The sequence below is a fragment of the Amblyomma americanum genome, chromosome 2 (genome assembly GCF_052857255.1).
Source record: "Amblyomma americanum isolate KBUSLIRL-KWMA chromosome 2, ASM5285725v1, whole genome shotgun sequence".
Classification (NCBI taxonomy): Eukaryota; Metazoa; Arthropoda; class Arachnida; order Ixodida; family Ixodidae; genus Amblyomma; species Amblyomma americanum.
The window spans coordinates 146,390,026-146,406,102 of record NC_135498.1 but is presented as its reverse complement, the minus strand read 5'-3'; the positions used below and the strand labels follow the sequence as shown (position 1 = coordinate 146,406,102).

General features: G+C 50.4%; 1 protein-coding gene across 3 annotated transcripts in view; it reads right to left on the bottom strand.

The window, feature by feature from the left end:
* Positions 1 to 8,915: 8,915 nt before the first annotated feature.
* The window catches only part of LOC144121873 (cytochrome P450 3A56-like), a 64,009-nt gene continuing 56,847 nt past the window's right edge, over positions 8,916 to 16,077 (bottom strand). For all 3 annotated transcript variants that reach the window (XM_077655293.1, XM_077655292.1, XM_077655294.1), the window contains exon 5: positions 8,916 to 10,334. In XM_077655293.1, coding sequence (XP_077511419.1) covers positions 9,366 to 10,334 — 969 coding nt within the window. In that variant the 3' untranslated portion in view covers positions 8,916 to 9,365. The remainder of the gene's footprint in view (positions 10,335 to 16,077) is intronic.

Sequence of the window (16,077 nt, the reverse complement as noted above, 5' to 3'; positions counted from 1 at the left end):
CAGGACCCGACCAAATACACTATGAAATGCTGGCCCATCTCTCCCAGTCTGCCGTAGGGGCACTTTAAGATTCTTTAACAAAATTTGGGTATCAGGCAAACTACCCACAGCCTGGAAAAAAGTTTATATTGAACCATTTCTTAAACCCGGGAAAGAACCAACCTCCCCAGCAGTTATAGACCCTTAGCTCTTACCAGTTGCTTCGCCAAATCATTTGAAAATGTCCTGAACATCAGATTAGCTTTTGTCCTTCAATCTTGTAACCTTGATATCAATCAGCGTGCTTTTAAATAAGGAATGCTCCACTACAGATCACTTAGTTCGTCTAGAAAATACCGTCAGAGAAGCTTTAATACACAAACAACACTGTCTTGCAGTCTTTTTTGACTTAGAAAAGGCATATGACACGACCTGGAGGTTCGGGATTCTTGAAGATCTTTGCGAGCTTGGAATCCGATGCAGAATGTTGAATTGCTTAAAAGACTTTTTATCCAACCGTTCATTCCACGTGCGCCTAGGCTCAACCCTCTCAAAGAGTTTTATTCAGGAGAATGGAGTACCTCAAGGATGTATCTTAAGTGCAACACTCTTCGTAGTAAAAATGAATTCTATTAGGAAAATAATCCCGAGGTCTATTATGTATTATGTCTATGTTGACGACCTTCAGATAGCATGCATATCCTGCAACATATCTACATGCGAAAGACAAATACAGCTTACAGTAAATGAACTGGCAACATGGGCAGACTAGAACGGCTTCCACTTCTCTACACAGAAAACAGTGGCCTTATTTTTTTCACTCAAACGGGGCGTACGGACAGATCCCACTCTACACATAAACAAAACCGAGTTACCTTTTAAGAATGAACACAAATTCTTAGGCATAACTTTTGACAAAAAACTTACTTTCCTGCCCCACACAAACGCTTTGAAAAAGAAAGCATCGCAGCCTTTGAACATACTGAAACTCCTTTCACCTAAACACTGGGGTTCTGATCGGGTATGCCTTCTACAGATTTATCTCTCTGTAGTACGTTCCATTTTAGACTATGGTTGCATAGTGTATGGCTCAGCAAGGCCTTCGTACTTGAAACGACTCGACCCGGTGCAAAACTTAGGTTTACGTCTTTCAACTGGTGCTTACAGAACGTCGCCCATAAGTAGTCTTTATGTTGAAACCAACCAACCATCACTCACAGACAGAAGAACTATGCTCACATGCTCATACATTCTTAAAATTCGTTCCATGCCAAAACACATATGCTCCCCAATAGTTACAAGGTGCCCATGTCGAACACTGTTTACCAACAAACCTCTGGCAATCAGACCACTTCTTCTGCGCTTTGAAGAGAAATGTCAAGAAATAGATGTAATGGACACATTGCCTAACATTGCCCGCAAACCTGACCCACTCCCGCCTTGGTACTGCCTGCTCTCTATGTGCGACTTCACATTAACACAGTTTCACAAAAAACAAACACCACATGAGCATACACTACAAGAATACTTAACCCTAAACGAAAAATACAGAGAATATACAGGATTTTATACTGACGGATCAAAATCGCCACAGTACGCCGGAAGTGCTGTTGTTCCAAATAGTTGGGAAAAAACAGTACGGCTGCCTGAGTACGCATCCATTTTCACGGCAGAGTGTTAGGCAGCCTCTGTGGCTGTAGAAAAATTATAAATGAGAACATTGTGAATAGCATCATTTACACTGATTCTCTGAGCGTACTCACCTCACTTCACCATAGAAATGCAGTTACACCACTAATCGGTGACATCATTCATAACTGAGAAGAGCTACAACACAGGGACGAGAAATAAAATTTTACTGGGTGCCAAGCCACATCGGAATCACAGGCAATGAGAAGGCGGATGCATGTGCTGCGAAAGCTCGGAACAAAGAAATAAAGAACGTGAACATTCCATACAAAGATGGCATGAAGCTGGTACAGTGTAAAATCAGGTATAAATGACAGTCCCAATGGAACACTAAAAGAAATAATAAGCTACACTTAGTAAAACCGTTAATAGAAGAATGGAAGTCATGCTCACACCAAAAACGTTTCATCGAAGTTATTTTATGCCGTCTCCGTATTGGGCACACACACCTAACGCATAACTTCCTAATGACAAAAAAGACAGACCTTTATGTGAGAAATGTAGAGATGAGCTATCAGTAAATCACATCCTATTCATGTGCGCACAACTCGAACGGCTAAGAAAAAAATATTTTACCGTATTTTACAATGAACGCATTCCCTTCCACCCCAATTTTTAGGAGATAATCCACTTCTAAGAACTTCATCCGTTTTTAGTTTTCTGAAAGACGCAGCGATTTTAAACAAAATATAATATCACAGAACTATTATTTCTAGAAATTCCTACCCTATGCTTTGACGCATTTTATGATACACCTCATCCATTTTCTCAGGCCTGAGCAGAAGGCTGAGGTCTACATTTGATTAGTTAGGCTCCTCGGAGTCCTTGTCCGGACAAGTACTTTCACTGAGGACACCCGATTCTTGAAATTAATTATACCATTTGTTTAGCGCATGATAGCCTGAGTAGCTTATGCGCCATAAAACCCAATACAATACAATACAAATACTGAATGCATGATGCACTAAAAACAACTTTGGTGTTGCTTTTTGATTCCAACAAACATCACAAATATTCCGTGCCTTATTCCAGCACTACTTTTGGTTCATGCATGTTCGTCACGCAGGTGATAACCACAGGCACTCCACCAATCTGGAAGGAGACAGCAGAGAAGTGGCAGGTGGGTTTACATAAGCATTGACAAAAGACAGTTCAAACTGATGCTTTTCACAAATTGGGCGAGCTGCTTCAACACTTTTTCCGCCTTCAGGAACAGACTGTGCAACACGCTGCTGAGGGACTGGGAGGTATACTGGCAAACACACTGAAAATGAAGTGGCAGCTGGTGGGGGCACTTGTTTGTCACTGCAGGTTTCTGCAGGCTCCACGCGAGCATGGTGAGTCGTCTCTAGACGCTAGATTTTCCGCCGCAACTGTCGATCCACAATCCCTAGGTACGCCTGCTTCTGGAGACGGGTCGTCCTACAGAGGCTGAAAATACAGTAGCGCATTGCTCTTCCCAAGAGGTAGGTGAGGAGGGATCCTGTACGGGGTAGCCACCATTTAGAGGTGGCCCGTTGTTATCTGGGTCAATGGCAGTGTCGCCTGCACCATCTGCTGACATGGGCGCATTCAAACAGAGGTTGTGAAGTGCGGCACGCGCAGTGACGATGCACACTGTCCACTCCCACTGGCAGTGGTGCATCCGGTGCCTTTGAAAGCACCTGAAGCAGCTCTTAAGCACACCAATACAGCGCTAAGCCACAAACTGTGTGAAAGCATGTGTTGTAAAGGCCTGTTGCTGAGTCGAGTCTGTGATGCCACGCAACTGGTGCAAGCAGCCGTGGCTCCAGTGGGTAGACATAGTCTGGTGCATAACAAAAAATTACGCAGCTAAGCGTGTTCTTTCTCGGTGATCTCAACAGCCTTACAGGACGCTCTGCTATACAATAGAAGACTCATGCAAAGTAGCCCACATCCAGGCTTTGCTGAGTATGACATTCAAGCGCATACAGACACGCAGGATTGAGATGTATAAGTGAGCACTGCTGTAAGGTTACTCTTTTACCACCATATTGATATAAATGATGCGCTATGATTGGCTAGAAAACACAAGCGCTGTCAGGTGGGTTTTGCTTTGGTTTCTTCGACAGGAAATGCTATGTAGTTCAACAATGTAATATGTGTCCTGTGTTTCTGCTGCAACTATAATTAACAAAAGGGTGGTAATACACTGTATCATAGTGTAACGTATCTGCAATGGTGTAACTAGCCAGACTCATCCTTGTAGCTTCAGCAGATCCGTGCAAATGCATGGTGTTGGGGCTCGATATATGTGACTGAGGCCACCCGACGGTTGACAGTGCTATTTTACTGCTTACGCAGAAAAAACTCGCCGTCGTCCAGTAGGCCTTCCTCCGCCTTGGAGTGCCGCCAGACGAACGCGTCGTGGAAGCGGGTCAGCGCGTATTCACGTCCGGAATGCGCATGCTCGCGCAGTAGATCTGGGAAAAAACACCCACAGCAAGAACTTACTCTCGCTGCCGAGGCCCGCACTTGTAGCTGAACTGAAGCGGTCAAAAACAGCGGCCGAGGTATACTCACCATCGCGTTCGCAAACGTAAAACCCCTTGCGGCTTGCTCGCAGCACTACCCCCAGGCTCCTTGTTGGCGATGAGTGAGCAATTGACACACCCGACGACGACGGGGATGCTGCTGCGGCGAGAGTTTAGGCAAAGGAAGCCCTCCTTCGCGACGTTTTCTTCATTTCCAACGGTGCCGTGAAACCCGCCGGAGGCGAAGAAGCGCAGCACGTACAGCACCTGCCGCTCCACTGACAGCGCACTCACCCGCACACTTCCCAGCCATGTACCAGTTCAACGGCGAGTTCGTCGCACAGCGACTGCGCAGTCTCCTTCCTAAGTCGAAGCGTCGAAGTAACGTCTTCATGCACCCGCCTACACCGCTGCTTGCGCGGTCACCCGCGTATACGACGATGTAAACAGCCGCCATTTTCTGTCTCAAACGCTTTGAGACTACTTTTTTGTCTCAAAAAATCGTCTCAATCTGCTCGCATTAGTAAGTGAGACACATAAACACTTCTGGGACGTTTACGACATCAGCCAGTGGCGCAAAAATCAAAATGGTCGCCGCTGACGGTCAACCAATAGGAGAGGGGCAATTGAAACTGTTTTTGAGACAGTTTCCATTAAGAGCGATCCGTAATTCCGCTCCTGGTGGAGCGAGCGGTGACTACGGTGGCGCCATCTGTTGGAGCGCGGCTGCGGCATTGCTAGGCAACGGCGGCTCAAGATCGTTCGTGGGCCACGCATATGACATACGGCTATAGTGTTTAGAATATACCGGCTAGAGTGCCGACCGTTGCCTTCCTGGTGGCAACGCGAGCGATGAATGCCGACGACCGCCACGTGGAGCGCTGCAAGTCGAGAGGGTGCCGCCGAGCCGCAACGCTCCCGCAACATCGGCAAGAGGACTACTGCATTTTTGCTTTCGTTCAGCTGTAATCGACCAAGCTGTCATGGAGGCAGCTGACTATAGGTTTCAGGGTTTGTTTTGAGTCTCTGTCTAGAAGCTGCACATTTAGCACTTGTCGCTTGCGCGAAAGCTGCTGTGAATTTCAGCTTAACTTCGTGTTTCGAACATCCCGTGCTTACGACGAAAGCACGAAACTTGTGTTGTAGATAGATATCTTTTATATACATATAAAGTACTTTTTCGGCAAAATTTTCTCTAATAAAGTAGGCGAAACGCTTCCGTTAATTTTATTGGATTATATTTAGGTGTTCTCGCTGTGTACTTTACATTTGCGAACGAATAAACGCATGCAATGTCAATATCGCACGAAACAGTTGTGCAACACTAGTTTTTATTCACGTGCAATATCAAACCCGGGCATGTTACAGACGTACAGGAAGCGGAGCCGATATGTGCACACGAGAAGCATTTATTGGCAGCGACGCAGTTTTAGAAACTTGGAGACCTCGGCTAAAAGGAGTGCAATTTGGTCGTCAACTGCTGCCATGTCCTCACGCAGACGTTCCTGTATGCTGTGCTTTTGTGTAGCTTGAAGGCGACGGCGATCCTTGCGCACTTTATCGCTGTGCGACGGTTTGGCAGGGGCTGCAGGTGGATTGGGTTCAGAAAGCTCCGGCCAGTCGTCTTCATCCCACTGAAGAGCCGCAAACCTGTTGGATGTCTGTATCGGGGCTCCGTTTTCAACCGGAGGCACTTGCTTACGGATCCCACGCCGAACCTTCTCAGTTGCTTTCTGTTTTGTGGGGCAAATTGGAGAGGTGATCTCGTGGTCGTCAGTCTTGCAAAGTCCGCACCTGTAAGACGGTGTACCTTGTGGCCGAGCCTCATCTTGCGTTGCAAAAGGGCATGATCGGCGCATGTGGCAAGGTCTGAAACAGCTGTAGCAATAGACAGCACTCGGTTTGTAAGGGCGGGGCCGCAGAATACAGCCATACTAGTAAAGTCGTTCTGAGAGAGTTGGTGGGCCCTGTAGTGTGACGATGCACGAACGCCCCTTTCCCATATACCGCGCTTGCATGACACGGTGGGTTGGACAGTACAGCTCACGCTGGAGGGTCGTCTGGTCTTCGGCAACGTCGACGTTGTAAACAACACAGCGTTGTAGGTCCGAACTTTCTACTAGGTACACCTGGACCGGCACCGAGACCTCGCTTGTAATCGATATGCACTTGAGCGTTTGCAGACGCTCGACAGCAGCCAAAGTCGGGAGCCACACAGCGATGGTATTAGATTTCGTTCTAGACGTGAAGCCACGAAAACCTTTGGTCCCAAGACACTCGTTCAGGTTGGCTTGAAGAATCCTGTTCGGAATGTCTGTCAGGCTTTTGGCTCCCAGAGCTTTAATGGCCACTTTATACGATACCGATCCCGATGTCGGCATAGCCACCTGTTTGGCATACGCTGGGCAGGAACGCTTGCCTTGTGAGCTGGAGTTGGCAGAAGACGAATCCTGCGCAGTGTCCCCTGATGGGCGCTTTTCAAAGCTGCGGGAAGCCGATGGCACGGATGGAGGTGCCGAAGACAGGTCCATTGGAGAGCTCTTCTCCTCACTCTACACGGTTGAAGCCCCATCCAGCAGTGGAGGTTGGGCAGCCATTGCCGAGTTCCGCCCAGAGGGCAGATCGCTCCCGGGCTGAGGTGCATTTGAAGAAGGCGGGATGTGTACTGCCGCTGATGGACCGGGAGCAGGGACCGACGCCGGCGAAGCCACCTCTGCCAGCGCGTCACCGGTGGCTCTAGACCTAGCCTCGGAGCCCAGTCCAGCTGCCGGGATGACTGAAGGACATTTGCTTACTGACACCCTGTCAGACGGCGCATGAGCCTCGGGAGCTTCTTCAGATGGCGCGAAGTCAGTTCTCTTGATATAAGGAACGTATTTATGCGGATGGCGAGATTTTTCACAGGAGTGATGTGCAGCCACCTTAGCAGGGACACTTCGTTGAATTCCAAAGCCAGACTTTCGCCACTCCGTTTCGCTGGGCGTTCCTTCTTCATCTATGTCTAAGTTGACACGGCGCATGCGCACAGCTGTTGCAGCTCGGTTTTGCCGGTGTGCCGCGCCGCCGGCAGCAACAGCTGCTCCGCAACACGTGACCAACCACGTGGTTGGCCACGTGACCAGCCATGGCGCTGTGCAGCCGGCAGCTGCTCCGCACCACGTGACAAACCACGTGACCGTGGCGGCGCCGCCACGCTGAAGGCTCGAAATGCTGCCGTGAAGTAGCTATCGCTACAAAACCCACTGCTTTCGCATGAAATCCACGAAAAACCGTACATAAGGTAGTGGCACCTTCGTGTACGGTATCGCTTCTCAGCTGACCATTGTTTACTGTACAGGCAGGATGGCCAGAAGATTATCACTCAAGACGACTAATGACCCTGCCTCCATATTTTACAGCGCATTTTACTGCGCATAATTTGCTGCGCGTTCCTCTTATTTGGGGAGCAGTACAACTTGTTTAGCACATCGTACAATGAAGAGCGGAGCCAGCAATGATGCAGACCTAGGTGGTTAACGCTTAGGCTTGGAATCAAGAAGTTGGTTGCGGTTTCGAGTACAACAGTGCTTTAAGCTGCTGCTTTATTTCCATGATAAGACTACAGTGGTTGGCTTTGCACACCACATTGCGGCACCGCTAGAAAACAGAAAGAAGATCGTACTGAAAGGCTCACAGTGCGAATGAAAAAATTCCACACCAACGCCGCCAACAGGCTTTGATTTGAAAGTAGAATTTCGTACAAGAAATTTTTTGCCCTGCAGCCAGTTCTTTGCAACCTCGCCGAGCTGAAATCCGACTTCGTTCCGGGAAACGAGGCTTAGAACTTGGGAATTAACAGCCTTATTAGGTATAACTTATACAGGTTTTACTCTACACTCTGATCATCTTACAGACTTGGGACCGATAATGAAAATGCTGACTGCGGTACCACGGTTCCCGTTGAACCGGCGGCCACCCGGATGGTCCGGTCAGTGTACCCTTGTTAGCGCACTATATAGTGTTTCAGCTAAGACTTTACACAATTTTTCAAAGCCGAGTTTTGAGTTAGAACAGCGCTTTTCTCGGCATAACATTGTCAGCGGTGTACTACATCACGGCGACGGAAAAGGCGTGCGGCTCCCCGTCTTTCGTATTCGCCTCGTGTACCTCCAGACTACAGAGACTACGTCTTCCCGGTGAACCATCATTTTAAGAACTAACGCTTTAAAACTTGAATTCATAACGGGCTGGGCAGACAAAAAACGTTAGCCCGGAATAGGGTTCGGCCTACCACCCTCGCGTTCAGACACTTCATCTTTCCCTCCCTCACCCAGTGAAATCCTAATGAGGTGAAGGTGAGGACGCCGTCATGAGGGCTCGCCGTCGTGAGGGTGCCCACCTCTGGCTGCGAGTGCGAAGAGGCGGAAAACTGCGGCGAAAATGAGCGCGCGTCAGCGGATTGTGCCAGTGAGCACTCGACATCCGCTGATCCGAAGCGCCGTGCCACGTAAGGCGAAATCAGTACAATGCAACCAATGAAAAATCATCAAAATCATTAACGAGCCATAAAGCCAGCAAAGCCATGCAAAATTAATTGCCCAAACCTACAGGCTACGGGAAGCCTCAAACGGGATCAAATGGAAGCGCATCAAATACTAAAGCATCTGATGGAAAAGCAAGACTAAAAGGACATTATCCTTACGCTGTTCTTCGCATCACAACATTTGAGCGTGTGTCAGTTTATGATTAAATAAATGATGCTTCTTCAGGCAACTCGTATATTTTATTGCTTGACTTTACTTGCATACCATTGTTAAAGCCGAAGAGAAGAGACAAGTTGTCAGTCTGGGACACAGTGGTCAACTTACCATTTCAGATACCGTAGCTGTACTTAAAAGCAAGAGAGGGCCGCCGCGGTGACTGAGTGGTTATGGCGCTCGGCTGCTGGCCCGAAAGACGCGGGTTAGATCCCGGCCGCGGCAGTCGAATTTCGACGGAGGCGAAATTCTAGAGGCCAGTGTACTGTGCGATGTCAGTGTCCGTTGAAGAACCCCAGGTGGTCGAAATTTCCAGAGCCCTTCACTACGGCGTCTCTCTTAGCATAAGTCGCTTCGGGACGTTAAACCCAGATGAAACATGAAGCATACTTAAAAGTAAGAAATGCACATTAGGCTAGCTTTCGATGACCGCAGCTCTCAAGCCATGATTAAGAAGACGTTCTGATCATGTACAATTGGACCTGCGCTTAACCTGAAGCACAATATTCTTCACCGGATTTATGCTTATGAGAGGTACGTCGAATTTGACTGTGGGCTCCTTTTCCTTGTTGAGGCTGAATTTGTACCTGAGCAGTAGTTTCGCAAGCGCCATCTTCAGTTCCAGCAACGCGAACTTCTTTCCAATGCACTCGCGGGGTCCAAGGCCGAAGGGAATGTAAGCAGCTGAGTGCCTTTCTGTTTTGCGGTCATCACAGAATCTCTCCGGGTCGAACACTTCAGGATCCAGCCACATCTCGGGATCGCGGTGAATGTTCCAAGTAGGCACAATCAGGCGTGTACCAGCCGGCAGGACTTTCCCCGCCACTTCGACGTCCTGGTAACACATCCTCGCGATGAAGAAAACCAGCGGCGGATACTTTCTCAGGCCTTCGGAGACTACCATGTCCAGCCTCTTCAGCCTCTGAAGCTTATCATAACTGATCTCGCAGGAGTTCTCTACACCGGGGAACGCAGAAGAGAGCTCTTCGAGGAGCTGGTCTTGCTCGCGTGGGTTTCTAGCCAGCTCATCGATGAGTAGTGCCAGGGCTAGTGAAGTCGTTTCGAAGCCACCGCCCAGGGATATAAAACAGTTAGAGACCACGTGATCGTCGGTCATAAAGAAACCATGGTTGCCGTGTATCATCTCCCTGCTCTTGCGCTGGGCGTCAAGCATCAGGTGTAGCATGTCCACGGTGTGGCCTTGCTCTCTTTTTTCACACCCTTCACGGGCCTTTCGCAGTCGGATCACACGGCGCACTCTGTCGACGACGAGGACGAAGAACCTGCCGTAGGACACGTATGGCAGCAACCACCCCGCAATTTTTCTCACGAAAGGAAAGGCCACGGCTAGGCTCACGATGGGCACGTCTCGAGCAATCAGTGTGTTACGAAGGCTCTTGAGAAAGGGGTCCTCCGGGTTCTGCTGGAACTCGCACTGCGTGGTAAAGAGCATAATCATGACGCAGGCACACCAAACAATACAGATGATTTGCGCAGGTCGCGATCGGCAACGCGCAGCTTTCTGAATTCATGGGGAGACTGTAGCGTAGCAAGGTACTAAGAAACACGAATAAGAAACGGGCAACACGAGCGCTAACACGAGTAAGCGCTCGTGTTGTCCATTTCTTGTTCGTGTGTCCTCGACTTCTCGTCCCTTGCTGCGTTGCAGTGTCGGTTTGATCATGCGCCAACAAGCCACGCTGTCGAACTAAATATCTGAATTGAGCCTAATTTTGATCGGGTAGCAATGAAAAGAGTTGGCACGAAGCCATTTCATACAGCGCCTCGCGTGCACGCGTGATAAAATGAGGAGGCGCCGATCCAAACATCAAATATTTTTACTGCACATTATACGAAGCAATAAGTGGTCCAGGCGGCTATGAGACATAATGAATATTCGACTAGCGCATCGGCGGTACTCTCTGGGCCGTGTGCGAATGCTGGCAACGTCACACAGAGGGACCTGGAATTGTGCGGATCTATGCATGGTGGCAGTGTACCACTCACTGCCAGAGAGTTTCTATCTACAGGTCAGCGACACAGAAAAGAAATGGGGACGCGGACCCCGCCCCATTGTCTAAGCCATTTGCACAGACTAGATACCGGACGACTTAATCAGTAGAACCACCTTGAATAGACTCCAATACAAACCGCACCAGCAGTAGGAGCGGATACGTGAGAGACGCCGCTGTCGTTGCCTGGACGGCATTTGGATGAACAAAGGCATCTGGAAGCCTACCCAGCTTGTTTTAGCGCGAATGCACTACCTTACTACCAAAGCTGAAAAAGCCGAGGTTTTTGTGAAGCCCCAACCTTTGACAGAGTGCCAGCGGCGCCGGCCTTGCGTAGCTGCTCTGTCCATGCGCAGGCGATGAAGAGGAATTCAGGTGACCATGAGCGGCAAAAACAGGCCAGACGCCCAGCTGGAACAGCGGTCATGTTCTTCAGCTCCTTGGTGCATGGCTGACCGCCTTCGTTCATGGCACGGCATCAGCAACAATCTCACACCACTGTGCGCCACAGTGTCTTTTTAGGTGAAGCCTCCGGTCCAAGCGACAAGCCTTCACCTTGCACCCCCACCCCAAAGCACGACCCACCTCACCACAGCACCCAACTAGTTAGGGGCTGCCACCAGCCTGCGCTATTCTCGAACCACCGTCCCCCCTTCACCCTGCAGAAGCGCAATCTATCTCCTACCACCCAACACTTGATCCACGGAAGCCTTTGCCGCGCGTTTGGAGTGTAATTCGGGGTCTTCGCACGTACCCTCAACAGCGCTACCCGTTCACATCCGTAGCGCTCCACCAAAGGCGCAGTGTGGTTGAGGTAGCTGAAGATTTCTGCGCAAGAATAACAGGCCCTCCGAATCCAGGCGCAACGCTGCACTGCAACAATGTTCCACCCTCACGGGATTCTCGGATGGATGCACTATTCTCCACGGAAGAACTTGATGCAGCGCTGGCTTGTTGTAGAAGGTCATCATCACCAGAGCCCGATGGTGTGATGTACTCCGCACTTGCCAACCTTGGCAAAGAAGCTCGACGGGCTCTTTTGGACACTTACAGCAAGTCATGGACTGCTGGCATAGTTCCTCATGATTGGAAGACCAGTCGTCTGGTTCCACTTCTTAAGCCGGGAAAATCACCGCTCGACCTTTCATCATACCGTCCAATTGCACTCGCCAGCTGCGTCGGCAAAGTCATGGAAAGAATGCTGCTCACACGCGTGGAATGGTACTTGGAGCGATATCAGATTTATCCAACCTTCATGTCTCGGTTCCGACGGGGCCGCTCTTCTATCGACAACGTGGTTGACCTTGTAACGTCGGTGCACCACAGCAAAAGTTTGAAAATATTGACCGTGGCATTGTTTTTGGATATCAAGGGCGCGTACGACAACGTAACGCATCAGGCCATTTTGGACGCAATGGAAGCTGCTGAGATCGGAGGCCGCACGTTCAGCTGGACACGCAGCTATTTATCAGAGAGGTCGTTTTTTGTCCTGACTGCGGACGGACCAACGTCCTTACACCGAAATTCGCGCGGAGTCGCTCAGGGTGGAGTGCTGAGCCCAGTTCTCTTCAACCTTGCTCTCATCGGCCTGGTCGACGTATTGCCACAATCTGCTCAGATCCGGGTATATGCAGACGACATCTGTATTAGGGCATCCGGGGTGACCCGTCCTCAAGCTCGTGCAAGACTTCAAAAGGCGGCATCGATATTGACATCTTATCTTCGCTTACAGGGCATGAACATTTCGACCAAAAAGTGTTCACTTGTGGCGTTCACACGCAAAATAATGTAACGCTACACTATTCGCATTAATGGTGAAGCCATTCGCTATGAGAGAAGCCACAGATTCCTTGGTGTTGTCATCGACAGAAACCTCTCGTGGAGTCCACATGTCTACGACATGAGAAAGAGACTAATTGCGATTGTCCACGTCCTCTCCTTCCTCGGGGGAAAGTCCTGGGGCGCATCAGTGCGCTCTATGCTGCAACTGTACCGTTCCGTATTTCTGGGCTACATGCGGTAGAGTCTTCCGATATTCAGTTCCATTAGAAAGACAAATATCAAGACTCTTCAAAGTGTGCAAGCCCAAGCTCTCCGTATCTGCCTTGGACTGCCTAAATGTGCATCAACAGCAGCAACTGTTCTTGTTGCCCGGGAACATCCTGTTAATACATAAATTGCTGTTGACACCATGAAAACACATATTCGGCACCTCACACGGGTTCCCTGTCGTCCCCTCGCAACCCTCCCAATAATTAGGCCGCGTACTGCATTCGCCAAAGTCATTGAAGCTCATCGCGCATATCAACCATCGGAGTTCACCCCTGCGTCAAGACCGTGCTCACCCTTATGGAGTCTTCATGAACATCGGGTTCACCTCTATATTCCTGGAATTACGAAGAAAGCTGGTGTATCACTACCCGCTCTCAAACAACTGAAATTGAATCACCTGCATTCTTACCACAGTCACCGCATACATGTTTACACAGATGGATCAGTTCACTCGACCAGTACTGCGGGGTCGGTGGTGATACCGGCCAGATCCATCTTCATGAAAGTGAAGACGACCTATCCAACATCTTCAACTGGTGCGGAACTCGCAGCCTTACGGGCTGCGGTAGAGTTCATCAGTCAGGAACTTCCACATGACTGGACGGTTTTCACCGACTCTAAAGCAGTCCTTCAAGACCTGCAAGCTGCGCTACGCCGCGGGTCGCAGGAACAACTTGTTGCTGAGATCCGTCTACTGTACCACGGCACCGTTTCCAAAGGTCATGACATCATTTTTCAATGGCTGCCAGGACACTGTGGTATTAACGGTAATCTCCAGTCCGATGCGGCGGCGCATTCGGCTCACAACGACGGACTTCCAGTGAGGATCCCACTCTCAAGACCTGACGCACCGTGTGGGCTTCCAGTGCCTTTGGTGCTGGAGCTCACACTTTTAGCGTGGAACACGGGAGAGTTTTGCAACCTCCGCCTCAAGGCACTGGACCCTGTACTGCGCCTTCGTCTTCCACGTAACTTAGCACGTCGCGACGCAACATTGTTATGCCGTTTATGGATCGGCGTTGCTTTTACCATCCACTAAGCTTTCCGGATGGGGATGGCCGGCAGTCCTGCCTGTGCAAGCTGCGGTTGTGAGGAGACCATCGCTCATCTTCTCTGTGAGTGCCCAGCATTTGTGAGTGCAAGACATACACTGTGTTGTGCCCTGGACCACCTTGATCCTCGCCCATTAACAGAGCAAAAGATCCTCGGTCCGTGGCCACAGCAGTCGACTGCCCTCAAGGCATACAAGGCACTCTTTGCCTACTTGAGAGCGACTGGATTGAATGACAAATTGTGACAGCGGTGTGCGTGTGTGTGTGTTATGCCTTTTTCCCTTCTCTCTTCCTCCTTTTAGCCCCCTAATCCCTCTTCCCCAGTGCAGGGTAGCCAACCGGAACCCCTTTCTGGTTAACATGCCTGTCTTTCCCTCCTCCTATCTATCTATCTATCTATCTATCTATCTATCTATCTATCTATCTATCTATCTATCTATCTATCTATCTATCTATCTATCTATCTGTCTATCTGTCTGTCTGTCTGTCTGTCTGTCTGTCTGTCTGTCTGTCTGTCTGTCTGTCTGTCTGTCTGTCTGTCTGTCTGTCTGTCTGTCTGTCTGTCTGTCTGTCTGTCTGTCTGTCTGTCTGTCTGTCTGTCTGTCTGTCTGTCTGTCTGTCTGTCTGTCTGTCTGTCTGTCTGTCTGTCTGTCTGTCTGTCTGTCTGTCTGTCTGTCTGTCTGTCTGTCTGTCTGTCTGTCTGTCTGTCTGTCTGTCTGTCTGTCTGTCTGTCTGTCTGTCTGTCTGTCTGTCTGTCTGTCTGTCTGTCTGTCTGTCTGTCTGTCTGTCTGTCTGTCTGTCTGTCTGTCTGTCTGTCTGTCTGTCTGTCTGTCTGTCTGTCTGTCTGTCTGTCTGTCTGTCTGTCTGTCTGTCTGTCTGTCTGTCTGTCTGTCTGTCTGTCTGTCTGTCTGTCTGTCTGTCTGTCTGTCTGTCTGTCTGTCTGTCTGTCTGTCTGTCTGTCTGTCTGTCTGTCTGTCTGTCTGTCTGTCTGTCTGTCTGTCTGTCTGTCTGTCTGTCTGTCTGTCTGTCTGTCTGTCTGTCTGTCTGTCTGTCTGTCTGTCTGTCTGTCTGTCTGTCTGTCTGTCTGTCTGTCTGTCTGTCTGTCTGTCTGTCTGTCTGTCTGTCTGTCTGTCTGTCTGTCTGTCTGTCTGTCTGTCTGTCTGTCTGTCTGTCTGTCTGTCTGTCTGTCTGTCTGTCTGTCTGTCTGTCTGTCTGTCTGTCTGTCTGTCTGTCTGTCTGTCTGTCTGTCTGTCTGTCTGTCTGTCTGTCTGTCTGTCTGTCTGTCTGTCTGTCTGTCTGTCTGTCTGTCTGTCTGTCTGTCTGTCTGTCTGTCTGTCTGTCTGTCTGTCTGTCTGTCTGTCTGTCTGTCTGTCTGTCTGTCTGTCTGTCCGTCCGTCCGTCCGTCCGTCCGTCCGTCCGTCCGTCCGTCCGTCCGTCCGTCCGTCCGTCCGTCCGTCCGTCCGTCCGTCCGTCCGTCCGTCCGTCCGTCCGTCCGTCCGTCCGTCCGTCCGTCCGTCCGTCCGTCCGTCCGTCCGTCCGTCCGTCCGTCCGTCCGTCCGTCCGTCCGTCCGTCCGTCCGTCCGTCCGTCCGTCCGTCCGTCCCGTCCCGTCCCGTCCCGTCCCGTCCCGTCCCGTCCCGTCCCGTCCCGTCCCGTCCGTCCGTCCGTCCGTCCGTCCGTCCGTCCGTCCGTCCGTCCGTCCGTCCGTCCGTCCGTCCGTCCGTCCGTCCGTCCGTCCGTCCGTCCGTCTGTCTGTCTGTCTGTCTGTCTGTCTGTCTGTCTGTCTGTCTGTCTGTCTGTCTGTCTGTCCGTCCGTCCGTCCGTCCGTCCGTCCGTCCGTCCGTCCGTCCGTCCGTCCGTCCGTCCGTCCGTCCGTCCGTCCGTCCGTCCGTCCGTCCGTCCGTCCGTCCGTCTGTCTGTCTGTCTGTCTGTCTGTCTGTCTGTCTGTCTGTCTGTCCGTCCGTCCGTCCGTCCGTCCGTCCGTCCGTCCTGTCCTGTCCTGTCCTGTCCTGTCCTGTCCTGTCCTGTCCTGTCTTGTCTTGTCTTGTCTTGTCTGTCTGTCT